A 14494-nucleotide genomic window follows, 5' to 3' on the forward strand; every position below is an offset into this window, starting at 1 on the left:
GTGGAATTTAGTGGTTGTCGTTGTTGATTTCTGTCATATTTGCTTCCGTTCTTTGTTTTTATTTTACCATAAATCAGTCAGCTATTTTTCCTTACTTAAATTGTTTCACATTTTGTGATACCAGTGCCTTGGTTAGCTTTCTTTACGGTATCAGTTTTGCTTATACTTAATATATGGTGATCTAAAATGTATATGTGTTTACATCATTTTTCGTCGGTCTATGATTGGTGGTTGTCTCATTGGCAATCGTACCACATCTCCATATATTTATACAGATTATTATTTCCTTGAACCTGATTATCATTGTATTTGGAAATAGAAAGGAGATAACAGGAATTGAAATACATGTATACAGTATGTTCACTGGTGTTAATATGTCCTTTGATTGAGTTCAGATATTTCAGTTGATATGTTATAGTGTGTTTTTCTATGTTGTGATGTTACACTATTGTTTCAGAAAAAGGGTAAATGTTTGGTACCATTAAAACGTTTAAATCCGCTGCATTTGTTTGCACCTGTCCTAAGTCAGGAATCTGATGTTCAGTAGTTGTCGTTTGTTGATGTGGTTCATAAGTGTTTCTCGTTTTTCGTTTTTCATATAGATTAGACCGTTAGTTTTCCCGTTTGAATGGTTTTACACTAGTAATTTTTGGGGCCCTTTATAGCTTGCTGTTCGGTGTGAGCCAAGGCTCCGTGTTGAAGACCGTACTTTGTCCTATAATGGTTTACTTTTATAAATTTTGACTTGGATGGAGAGTTGTCTCATTGGCACTCATACCACATCTTCTTATATCTATACACTTTTCACAATAATATATTTTTGAACAAAACTGTAATAATAGAGTAAACATGTACAGCACTAAAACTCTATCTCTGAGAAAATCATCTTGGAGAAAAAATGTTATTCTTTTAAATTAATCCTTCCACTCCAAATCTCTGATATATTTTCAACGTTATCATATATCGGACGTTTTTTATTTTCACTAATGACTATTTCAATATCTACATATTCTTAGATTTCCAAAATACGGTGTAAAATTCGCTTTTCATTTACCCTTCATTTTCTCACAAAAAATAAAAATTACAGTCAAACAAAATAATCCATCAATCTATGTAATATATAACATAAGTTATACACTTAAATTTGTACACGTATGCCTGATATATCTTTCACTTTAAAAAGGGTCAAAGTTGTTTCCTGGTATAAACAATGATATGAATCACATCTACACTGCCCGTAAAGTGTTAATCGAGAGAACTGTTGATTGACAGGCTAGTGATTTTCGGCATTAAACTGCTTAAGATATTTTCTTACAGTTAACGTGATACTCAACTTTGATTAAGTAAAATAAATGTTGTACATGACGATTGTATTCCAGTTTTCATTTTAATGACAGGTTATATTGTAAAGCAAAATTTTGTCCTAAGAAACATTGTCACCCAAGACAATATTTTATGACTTTTTATCATTTTGTCCGAACCTATGATATAATGTCCAGAAAAGGACAAATTTCCATATGCAAAATTGGTCATATACAGACAATATTTAATAGATGAATAAAATAAAATTTTCACAGTAAAATATTGCCATGAACAGTATTTCATAGTTCCATATTGTCTAGAAGGAGCTGAAAAAATTTCGTGGACAAGGACACTATTTCATAGTTAAATATGTTATATGAAATTTTGTCTGGTTATTTCATGTTACAATATAACAAAGTGTTCTCTTTATAAACATAAATATACAATATCTACTGTCTTCTGTATATGACGTTAATCGTGCAACCAGCCATCTGACAATACTAATACATGTATACAAATACTTGCAAGCGTATGCGATAATCTTACAATATTCAAAAGTCGTCTCCAGGTGCCATGTTGTTGTTATGAATGAAAGGCGGTATTCACATAATTGTTTGCAAGCAGTCAATTTTGTGTTCCTTTCGCAATCCGCGTCCAAGTATTGCCAAACTCTTAAAATACCAAAGTCAACGACTGAATTATGCGCGTTACGTCTACACAAGACGCAGGACAGGATAAAAGTTCTGCAAGCCTCGTCCCTGTGTTTCTTTCTATTTCTAGAGCTTGTACAAATCCGACAATGCACTTATAGTGTTTATGTATCCAATTGGTTTCAAGTCATTCCCAGTATATTGTTTTATACTGTATTTTTTATTCTATATATAACGACAGATGGATGAAGCAGGGAAAATTTGGACTGCCACTTAAATACAATTGCCAGTCGAAAAAAAACTAAAGTTACATATTCATATACCCAAGTCACCATTGATATAATATTTGCTTTGATGTAAGGATACTTTTTTACTTTTGGTAAATTATTTATCCTTTTTTGCATGTTGATAAGTGCTCATCGAAAACAAAGTTTAACTATAATCGTGCAATGAATGTAACGTGAGGGTACCCAAATTGCACCTATTTTGACAGTTTTTTCACCTACGTTTATTTATGATCAATACAAAAGTTTCCATTCTGTGTTTATTTTATAGATGTATCCTTATTTACTATATAGTTACACCACTTTAATTTTTAATCCATCTTGAATCATAGAAAAATAGGTTTGAACCAACCTCCAAACGATCCATGATTCTGTAATGAGGAGTACCCAAATTGCATCCATGCTTAAATTAACATCCTTTAAAAATCGAATAACAGATGTTTTGTTTTATTTCTTCAAATATTTAGAACAATTTGACATAAGTTCATGTTTACTATTAATTTTTTAAGAAATGGATGCTTGTATATGATATTTTATTTGCTCATTTTTAAAAGATGACTTTTTGTTGACGCCGCATGGCAACGTTCCGTAGATTTTACTTTTTCTTGTGAATACATCATCTCTTGGTATATACTGTGAACGTTTTGTGTACATTTAGATATATTTACCTATGTCGAAAGACGTGTATAATGTCAAATCATGAAAATACAAATTGTTTAGTCTCAAGGAAAACTTGTAAGATTCCCGCTGCTATTTTTGCTGAATTGGTGCAATTTGGGTACTCGGTGCAATTTGGGTACTCTGACGTAAGCATGTGTAGGACATTTACTAGCTCGTTACCATATGATATCAGCATAGGAATAAAATATCGGTTGTGAATCGTTTTACCGATTACCCTTGTTTACATCGTGTTTAGTAGGTTACAACAATGGTTTTATTTCCCTGTCTATATTTCATAGGTAGAATTTACAACTGGATTGTTTATTTGTGTATCTTTCAAATATGGTAAGTTTACTTTTTTGGAAAAGGGAACGTTTGATTTTAATCAGGAAAACTAAAAACTACCCAAGTTTGATGAAGTCTCTTTTCTCCTCTTTTCTTTTATTCAACTTTTGTTTTTCAATGAATTGTCCAAGTATGATTCTTTTTCTAATGTATGGGGTCATTTTTCGGTTTACATGTAACAATATTAATCTAAAGCTTTTAGATCTTTTTTCCCTGCCAAACTGTTCAGTAAATTCTTATTCTCTTTTCAAAATGCATGAGTTATTTTTTTTATAAGATTTTTATAAATAATAATTGATATGGTTTAATATGTTGATCCGGTTTCTTTTCAAATACATTTGGTAATTATATACTGAATGTGTCATGCGCTCTAGTATGGCATTACAAAGCTTTTAATACAATCTTCAGTTAAATGAACAAAGATACATTATCTAACATTCTTTTTAAAGTCGACCTTCTTCCAAGAACACAGTTTTGACTTGTAAAATAGTTTGAAATACATAGTCATAGCAGTACATCCTGAATAGTTTTGAGAAGCTTCGATGGAAATTACTTGTTTATATATATACATGGATATTCATATTTTCTAATAGTGTAGATAATGAAACCAGATCTCAATAATGGATAGTGTGGATAATATGGAAGAAAAGTATGACCAAGCCAATTGGAAAGGTTCTAAATCTGATGCCTTAGAAGATATTCATGACTTAAAAGAGAAATTGGAAAAAAACAATCATTTCGATACTGAAGTCAGTAACAAAAATGAAGTTCTTCGCAACGAGAATAAGAAGTTAAAGGAGGAAAGGGCAGTTTTAGTAAAGGAAAAAGATGAGGCTTTATCAAGGTTAATTATTGTATTGTGTCGTATAATAATATGTATTCTTTGAACGTGAGTGACGTTTGTTTGTCCTCAAAAAAGGTTACACCCCATTAGCGAGTATTTCTTGAGGTTTTTTTTTAAAGTAGAATAAGTAAATTATAAAATTTTGGGACTCATTTTAAAATTAAGAAATGCATTCCCGTCATGCAATGCTCTGATTCCTTGTCCGAATTTGGATTTACCTTTTGGTCTCTTTTGGTTTAACATGCTCTTCAATGTTTCCATTCTGATTTTGATTTTCAAATATTTTGACCTCGAGCATCGCAGAAGACAGAAATTGTCGAAATGCGCATCTGGTGCAGAAAAAATGGTACCATTAACGTTATTACTTGAACATGGTAAAAGTCTATATGGTACATGTATCGTTTCGTCGTAGTCAATATCTCTTTGGATATATGTATAATAAAATCATCATAGATACCAGGCTCAAAATCTTGTACGCCAGACGAGCGTTTCGTCTACATAAAACTCATCAGTGACGCCCGAATCAAAAAAGTTAAAAAGGCCAAATACAGTACGAAGTTGAAGAGCATTGAGAATATCCTAAACCTTAAATATTAATTGTAGATGTACAATTCCACTGTGTCTAAAGTATCCCGGCAAAAAATATTTCATCCCAATGGTATTTAATATCCAATAGGATGAAAGACCACCGAGAAAATGTAGGATTTACTTTTATTTATTTTTTATTTGTATGAATTTGTAGAATATACATACACAAATTACTATTTTCGATTGTGGAAAGTAATATTTTCTTCAACCGTTCCAGATTGAAAGAGAAATAAGAAAAAAATACACGTCAAAAAGATGACTAGAGTGAACATTACCTCGAATTTGTTGCACATTGTACGGAAAGAAACGTTCAAAAAGAAAGATCTATATATGGAGATTACAGAACAAGCTACTTTGAGCACCTCAATATTTGTATTTCTATGCATGGAACGAAAGAAATGGGCCATGTCAAAATGAAAGGACCCGGTTTTGTCAATATTGTTTATAATATAAAGACCCGGTTTTGTTTCGTTTTGAAACCACAAATTTATGAAAAGCAGCACGGATCTGAACATATTCCGTCGAAAGAAATTTTATATACAAGTATATGATGGTGTGTTAAGATATATTTTCCTGGGAAAATAGGGAGTAAACACATTTTGCGTTATCAAAATGTTGCTATAAGCATACCTCATTGCACTTAACTAAGAACTAAGTTGCAGTGGAATACAAATACTTCATAGCACTTACAATCAAATCTGGCATTTCAAGATGAAAATTGTTTGTATATACTAGTATGAGGGTATAGATGGAGGGTCCTTCATTTCTAAAATTGAGAATGGAAATGGGGAATGTGTCAAAGAGACAACAACCCGACCATAGAACAGACAACAGCAGAAGGTCACCAACAGGTCTTCAATGCAGCGAGAAATTCCCGCACCCGGAGGCGTCCTTCAGCTGGCCCCTAAACAAATATATATACTAGTTCAGTGATAATGAACTGTATTCTTTAATTTTTTAGGCCATTTTTCTCCATTTTTATACTTCTAGGCCGTTTTTCTCTATTGTTTATACTTCTTGGCCATAATTCTCTTTTCTTTATATTTTAGCACCTCATTATTCTCTATTCTTTATATTTTAGCACCTCATTATTCTCTATTTTTTATATTTTAGCACCTCATTATTCTCTATTCTTTATATTTTAGCACCTCATTATTCTCTATTCTTATTTTGTTGGTTCATTTTTCTCTATTCTTTATATTTTTTGCCCATTATTCTCTGTTTTGTAATCCCCCATCCACAACCTCTATTATGTAATGAAGAATGTATCGAATCTGTATTGTAAACGCGCAATTGGCGCTCGAGGTTGTATCTTTTCTATGATAACCTCCACTAGAATATGTAACCAAGCTTAGATAGCTTGGATTTTACGGGTATTTTGTTGGGATTTTGTTTTTTGTTTTGGGGGGGGGGGGGGGGGAGGGGGGGTGGACGAGGGGATACATTTGGTCCAAAATTTACTATAGTTATAAGATCACGATTTCCAAAGAAAATATACTCGTATACCATATTGTTAAACATTTATAACGCCGTCCAAAATATTTCAAATGACAGGAATGTGCCACAATTGAGTGTGCAGATGAATCATTTCATGAGCTCATTCGTGATATCTAATGTGCTGTTACAGCTTAAAACAACACCAACGTCACAATGACCAATGAACCATGAAAATGAAGTCAAGGTCAAATTAACGCTGCTAGAAAGACATGTGCACCATACACCAAATGAAGTTGACCTATTACTTCAGTATCAGAGATACGGACTTGACAACGAAAATTAACCTTGACCACCGACTCATAAAATATGATCAAGGTAAGCTTAACCTGTCTGCCGGACAAGTAGAACTTGCAAGGACCCCATGTATCAAATATAGATATCCTATCAATCATAATAAGTGTGAAATTCACAAAAACAACTATGCATTTTTTGGGCAGTCGCACAACCATAAAAATGAGTTCAATAACAATGAACATAAGACAGACGAATTTCGTAACATAAGGGATGTGTATGCAAGATATACTTGTACATGTATTAACTTCTGAAATAGAAGATTTATACAAATCGTTCAAGGGCCACCGAATTTGCATCCCTCGGTCTAGTAAAAAATACCAATGTTAATTTTGTGAAGAAACATGATAATCCAATTCACATAACATCCAATTCGATAGATGTCTGAATTTTCTGGTTTCTTAATAAATTTAATGATGATATACGACATAGTTATATTATTTTAACAATCATAAACCTGACCAACGTCACTTGCATCTAAAAAAAATTGCCAATGAACTAAAATCTTTACACAGTTTTATGTAACAGAACTGCTTATGTTTCCTGTATTAATTTAAGGTTCGAAGTTGCATTTTCTAGAGGGGCTGGGACTATTTTACTAACTTCTACTTAATTTAAGTATCATATGTACTTTTTTGTTTGTTTCAATACTTAACATATGTAGATAGTAATACACAGCCTTTCCCCTTGTACTCTTATATTTGACAATTTTGCACTTTTTAATAGAAAAGGGATTAATGCATACAGTGCTAGCAATGATTTCCTTAATACAAATTTTTGAGTAAAGATATAAATTAAAACATGTACCTATATGGACATATTCAAGTACACCTTCTAGGGTGCGCTCGACTTTAGTGACTGCACGATGTTTTTTTTTTATTATGGTAAAGGTTGTTTATGAATTTTTGTAAGGAATAAACGCTAGAATAACATGGACAGACTAGTGAGTAATCTATGTTTAAAATGTTATAACGAAAATCTCTTTAAAAAAGTCTATGCATTTTCTGTAAAAATCTTTGCTTAATTTGCCAAAAAGTTCACATTTTCTATTAAATCCAATGAAACAATAAATAGCATTTGTATGAACGACGTTTCCCTTTGGTATATATATAAAATGGCACTTCTCTTCAGTATTTTTGCTGTTTTTTTGCATTATTGCAGTTTGAAAATTTTGTGATACACAGGCCTACAGAAGGGATCATAAACCTTAATAGTCCTAAAGTAGGGGAAGAAGATTTTTCAACGCATAATTTTTGTGATCCTTGGGCCGCATGTTTTTTTCAAGGGCAATTCTTCAAACATATATGTTCAATATTTTGTGTTCAAGATATTGATTTTCAAACTATCATAGGAAAGATTATCCCCCTCCCCAAGGTCGAGTGGAAGATTTACATCCTGTTGTCCTAGAAAATCACATATCAAATGGGCGTCTTCAAATTGCCAGGCTGTACACTACCAAGTTTGAACATTAAAGTTTACAGAACTCACACCAAAAACCGTATAGAGAGTTGAGAAAATCAAATTGAGTTATACATTTTGTATTTGGATTTTGTCGTTAAAGAGTGGCGGAAATAACCAAAGGGATAGTCAAACTCATAAGTCGAAAACAAACTGACAAAAAAACCAACAAAAAACAAACGATAGTCTACAAAAAACGACATAGAAAGACAAAAGAATTATCAATGTAAACCAATAAAATCAACCGGCGGTAATATAAGGTTTTTCGGAAGGGTAAGCAGATCCTTCTACACATTTTTCACCCGTCGTGTTAAAATTCATTTTCACACAATGCAAAATTAAATTATTTTTATTTTAGTAAAGCAGGAATTCAAGTGTTTATGGATTCAAATAGATCTAAATAATAATTTGTCCCCTTATAGAAATCGTTTTTGCAACGAGCTACTAATCGCCTTTTGAACGTCAGAATTTAATTCATATAATACTAGTATGCATTATTTGCAATGACGAAACCGGATCCTGCTTTGTTGAATTTTAGGACAAAACGTACACATTGACAAACCCAGGTCCTTCCATTTTGACATGACCCATTTCCTTCGTTCCATACATAAAAATATGGCGGTGGAAATAGTGGTTAAATAGTTGTTAATCTCGCAATCTTCATGTATATATCTTTCTTTCCGTACGTTTCTATCCGTACAATGAGCACAATTCCATGAAAAATTAAACAAATTCGAGGTAAGGTTCAATTTAGTCATCATGTTGACGTGTATTTTTTTTTTCTTATTTTTCTTTTAATCTGAAACGGTTGTAACTTTTTAAAAGACTGTTATGAATTGATAGTATGTAAATAACAAATCAATTGAAAATTTGGCGGGATATGATCAGCTCTAGATTTTTATGCATTTAACAAAGGCACCTTGATTTTTTTTTAAAACTATGAACTGGATTTTATAAAATTTTCAAAACGGTCTCTTTAAACTATATGTAATAAAATAATGAAAAGAAAAGTATGGGTTAGCGGGCAAAATTTTTATTGGCCCTGCATTAATAAACTAGAAGATTCCGAATATCTAAAAAAAAGTCTCAAAAAAATAATAGCGAACATCCTTTATGAGATCAGTTAATTGTTTTTTCTAGACTAAGTAAATTGGCAGGTCAAAAGCTGACGGAAGGGAATCCAGCCATTACTGATCTTGGTAATCCAAACAGGCCTGCAAAAATTGAGGAACGTTGGGCTTCTTTGTACACAGATGAATGGACAGATGTCTTTGAAGAAATCATTCAAAAGAACGAAAAAATGGAAAACAAAGATGAAACACCAGAGAAACAGCTATTAAACATAGTAGATGTAATTATAAGATTATTGTTACATCTTATCACTTTGAAATAAATATGAAAAGACCTTTCATAAAACGAAGAACTCCTATTATGGTATCATATCATATCATGCAATTTAGACAGTGAAAAAATCAAATATTTTTTTCGAATTTACTCTTTTTATTCTATATAATAAGTTAATACGGTATAGATTTTACTCATTGTTGCAGGCCTACGGTGACCTGTTATAGTTGCTCACATCCACGTCATTTTGACTGGTGGATAGTTGTCTCATTGTCAATCAAACCACATCTCCGTATTTTCATAATAATGATTTATCGAAGATTTTTTAAATGCATGAATATGTAAAGCAAACCCCCCCCCCCATTATTTGGATCACAGCCAAGGGAAACTTAATTTTTTTTCTTCATATTCTTTCAGTGGTGTTATAAGCAATGTACAAAAATATTCAATTCACAGACCACGTCAATGCATGAAAAAGTATGGGAACTCGTTGGCATACTTCATCTTCCTGGAGTGAAAGAAATAACACTCAAAAAGGTGAATTTCTATCGTCATTAATTCTTGATTATGTCTTTTAAACTGTAGATTGTTGAGAAGTCAATTGAGCAATTATGAATATTGTAATTGCTTTTGCAATTATCAAATTTGCAATTTTCAAATGTCATTTGCAAAGATGTAGATCTATAAGTTTGTCCAGTCAATTTAAAATCATCGTGAAATAATCTATCATATTTTCCATGTAATAATGTATGTGTAATGGACGTTTATTCACAACCACAGTTACACATGTTTGTAAAATAAAAAAAAAGTATCAAAAAGTGATGTCTAAAACCAAAACCAAACGTTAAAAAACACTCGACATATCATCTTTGAAACAAAATAAAAGGCTTAAAATGTTATGGTGAACTTCGTCATATATCTTCTGTTCAACTTAAATTTGTGGAGGATAAGGCCGTATAAGGAGAAAAAGAGGCACTAGTAAAAAGAACTTTCGTAAGTGATATATGGCTGCGAGTATAATAATTCCGAACCAATCCTATTCGAGATCAAAACCATAATATGGCAATATAATTTGAAAAATGCATATCATAATTTACATGTTTTAAGCTGATGTGACCACTACTTCATTGTAAACTACTTTAAGCAAAAACTTAACCGGAGAATGTCCTGGTTTACACTATCACACTTCAATGTTCAGTGAACTGTGAAATTGGGATCAAAAGCGTCATTGCGCATATAAGTGCACACCATAAATAATATAATGAACATGCGTTCTAAGTTTTAAGTGGATGTGAGCAAAACTTCATGGTACACTTAGTCTACATTAAACAAATGCTATATCCGGGATGCATGGCGGATGCACAGACTGATTAAAGAGCGGACGCAAGCACAGGGCAGAACACACAATACGCTCTTCAATCGTAACAGGAGCATATGAAATGTCTCTGATGTGGTACGTTAGACCCAAGTCTGATTGCTGAACACTGTATGTTAAAATGTGCCAGTTCTCATCTGAAAACTATATTGATCACCCTAGCATATACGTGCTATACAATTTAGACCAACAAACACAAAATTGGCGTCTCCTCTTTAATTCAGCGCGTATACATACAATGAATATCGGTCGCAACTATTATCTACACATAATATGTAGTCTGATGTTGATGCACATGTGGAAGTTGAATAGCAAAAGGTACAAAAACGTTGGTTTTTTTTCTCCTCACGACCTTGATTTTAACAAATTTAAAAACATTTGAAATGTATTTGTGCTATAGTTACTTGGTTATAAACTTTTCAAATGATAATAGACCATATATCAATTATCATATCTCATAGACAAAAGATAATAGACCACATACCAATTATCATATATCATAGTCAAAAGATAACAAAAAATAATGTTGAGGCTAAAGAAGCTAGCTTTCACTTTCTCGTGACCAACGATGAAGGTCAAGGATAAATAGCACATGTTATGATATTTGCGACACTAACGTGCACGGTCAAGGATAAATAGCACATGTCCTGATATTTGCGACACTAACTTGCACGGTCAAGATTATTTGCAAGACAAGTACAAATATTTTACCTTGAGGTCAAATTCATATGGAAAAAAAGTGTGTGCTTTTTAGAAAAACATACAAAAAAGATGTAGCAACTATGCAGTTATTCTATGTTTGAGAAGATCTGAATTTCCAGAGAATAAAATTGTGTGCAAAAAAGGATTTTCCTTGTTGAAGCCATCACACAGGGGTTTTCGGGGTCCAAACAATCACGGCAAAACGAATCGCACTTCATACCGCTAAAATTTAAGTCTACGTGTGAAAATGTCCCAAGTTCAAAACGAGTCATCATACATATCAAAGTTTACGATATGGACAGAGGAACTGACGAAAATAATACGATTACCACCTAGAGTACCTGAAATGAATTGTGCGCATTGCCCCAAATGGTAATGTTATTGGTTAGAAAACCCCAAATTAAGGTGCCAAAATGGAATACGACATTCATTGAAAATGAAATATTATCATAACGAAAAAAACATTTTCTGAGTTTTTGAACGTATTCAACTATAGATTTTCATTTTAATAGCACAAAAAAGAACATGCTGAACATTTTAGAATGTAATTATTATTGAAATAAAGTCTTACAAGCCATATATATAATAATTTTAATCGGTAATTATGAAAAGAATACTGTTTTTCATATATAGAATCAACGAATCAATGCATATGACCAGAAAGGGAAAGAAAATGCAGTTTTGATAGAATCAATTGAGTCATTTCTTCAGAATGCAAAAGAACAAAGACAATGTAGTTCTACATTGGTCGATTCAGTTAAGAAGGTATGAATTAAATTCTTAAAACAGCTTATTTTTGTTTTTACTGTGGTACAAACTGCAATAGAGACCATTTAACGAAAAGATGAAGTCAAAGATGCATTGATTAATAATCTAGGTAATTCATTGGGAAAATAATTTGGTTTATTCGACATTTTTCATCGATTCACTCGTATGTTTTTGTATTTAATTGTTTCACCTTTTTTCTTCTTTCTCAAATTAATTTTATTTGTTTATTTGTTTGATCTTCAGAAATGTTCTGATGACTATGGCTCATTAAACCAAACAACATCGGGGAGTAAAAAAGACTTCGTACGAAAATGTTCAGAATTGTGCTGGTATATGATTTCTTCAGATCCACCGATGGCTATTGAGTACGAAAATTTCAAAAATAAGTCCATGGATTCCAACAAATTCAACAAATATAACAGAACGGGAACTATTGTTGAATATGTTGTCTGGCCTGTTCTTCTCTTACACATTGATGGTCCCGTGTTAGCTAAAGGAACGGTTCAGACTAATCATAAACCTAATTCCGAAAGAACTGCTGTAAGAAAGAAGTCTGTCGATAACGTCGTTGCACTTCCAGAAGCATGCAAATCAGTTTCTAGTGATGACGTCCATATTACAATTCCAAGCCAAAGCACCAGAAACAATGATACAAAAGATAATAATGTGCAAGATAAGTTGATTAGTGACAAAAATTGTTACTAGATCAGCAAAAAAAAGTTATCGAACACGGGAAAAGATCAGTTAGACCAGACTGATGATGTACTTGATTTAGAAGAAAGTTTACAAAAGGACCAATCCATTTCATCAAAAAATAACGGAAAAACAGATAATGACACTTACATCGGTGATTCTGGATCATTAACACAGTTCGACAGTACAGAAAAAAATAGTAATTAGTCCTCCTACGGGAATAGTTTCAAACTTTGGATTAATCGAGGAAGAGCTTAACAAATCAAGTAAAACAGGTTGTCACGTTACCGATGAAGGATGTACTGCGTCCAAAACTTTTGATGAAAGTCGTTCTAGAGATTTTAAAAATAATGAAAAGACCATTGCTAATAATAATCTTTCTAATAATCCGGGAATGATAACTGACGCATATCAAAGTGCAACAGGTATATTAACGAATATCAGTCAGGGCAGCAAAATTCCTTTAACAGAGAATGCAAAAATCAAAATTGGAGAAAGAACAAAATCAAAATGTGAAGAGTTTAAGCAAGTAGAAGAGACTTTCGTTCAATCGATTAAAGAAAATAAATATGGAACAAACTACATACGTCAAAACTCAAGAACAATGTTGCAGAAATCTAAAAGCTTGACTGAAAATCACGACAACGAAACTAATCAAACATATGATCCAAATTATCACAACTCAACATCATATCCTGATAAAAGTCGTTCATTGTTGACATTGTCGTCGGGCCCAGGCATAAAAAGCAAACCTGTACTATCAAAGACAAAATACTACAGTAAATCTGAAGATCAAACAGAAGGAAACAAAGTTCATACTGACACCTTAAAAAGGAGTTTTGATGAATTAGTTAAAAAGACTAAAATACCATTTCAGTTAACTGAGGGAAAAGAGCAAACAAAAATGTAGAACATTAAACACTTTTATATATTTTGCAACCAATCAGTAGGTTTTCATATATAATCATTAAATTTATACTGCTATGTTTTATTAATCTGTGTTTTGTTATCTCTATTACAATGTAGTCGGAAATGCATCTTACAGTTTTTAGTTTAAAATGAAAATACATTTGATAAATTTGAGAGCCTCCTCATGGGGTTTTTGATTATGTGATTATTTGGCCGTTTGTATGGTGATTATTTGATTACCAGATTAAATATTTCATGATAATTTGATAATCTAGGACTGTAGTTTTAATTATTTGATTATCTTGTTTAAAAAAAATACTTAATGATTATGTGATTATATTGGCAAAAAATTGTGATTATGTGATTACTTGGATACCCCAATGAGGGGCTTCATTTGATGTGCACGAGGCGCTTTTCGTTATTTATCGTCATCGGGAACGCTCTAGTGTTGTTCTTTGGTTTAATTATTAAGATGTGCATAACTACTATTTTTCTTGGTCAATCATCAATTATTTTAAAACTGATCGTTTCATACGATTTTCACAAAAAATCTAGCCTGTATATGTTGTATATCCTATTTCCTTGGCAAACGCCCAAGACGAGACATAATACTTTGCAAGACAGATTTTGAATAATACAATTCACTAACTTGTTCATAAACTATTAGTGAATTCAGTTGAGAAAAAATTGACACATAGAATTGAAAAAAAACTAAAAATTTAATAAACCGGCCGTGCGTTTCGAAAGAACTTATCGTGGGGTTCGAATCAAAGTAGTTTCAAAA

The 14494-nt window shown here is 32.2% G+C and overlaps 2 protein-coding genes across 4 annotated transcripts in view; both read left to right on the plus strand.

Annotated features, from left to right (window-relative positions):
* LOC127715671 (uncharacterized) overlaps positions 1 to 14494 on the plus strand; it is a 203723-nt gene that overhangs the window by 144296 nt on the left and 44933 nt on the right. The window lies entirely within an intron of this gene.
* The window catches only part of LOC127715637 (uncharacterized), a 145418-nt gene continuing 134116 nt past the window's right edge, over positions 3193 to 14494 (plus strand). Inside the window, exons 1-6 of one of the 3 annotated variants that reach the window (XM_052221747.1) lie at positions 3193 to 3241; positions 3835 to 4085; positions 9060 to 9270; positions 9681 to 9800; positions 11974 to 12105; positions 12352 to 13796. In XM_052221747.1, coding sequence (XP_052077707.1) covers positions 3862 to 4085; positions 9060 to 9270; positions 9681 to 9800; positions 11974 to 12105; positions 12352 to 12813 — 1149 coding nt within the window. In that variant the 5' untranslated portion in view covers positions 3193 to 3241; positions 3835 to 3861 and the 3' untranslated portion in view covers positions 12814 to 13796. Of the gene's footprint in view, positions 3242 to 3834; positions 4086 to 6300; positions 6486 to 9059; positions 9271 to 9680; positions 9801 to 11973; positions 12106 to 12351; positions 13797 to 14494 lie in introns of those variants that run through there. The other 2 variants (XM_052221746.1, XM_052221745.1) reach the window with 2 other exon arrangements.

This window comes from Mytilus californianus, unplaced genomic scaffold (assembly GCF_021869535.1).
Source record: "Mytilus californianus isolate M0D057914Y unplaced genomic scaffold, xbMytCali1.0.p SCAF_9, whole genome shotgun sequence".
Lineage (NCBI taxonomy): Eukaryota > Metazoa > Mollusca > Bivalvia > Mytilida > Mytilidae > Mytilus > Mytilus californianus.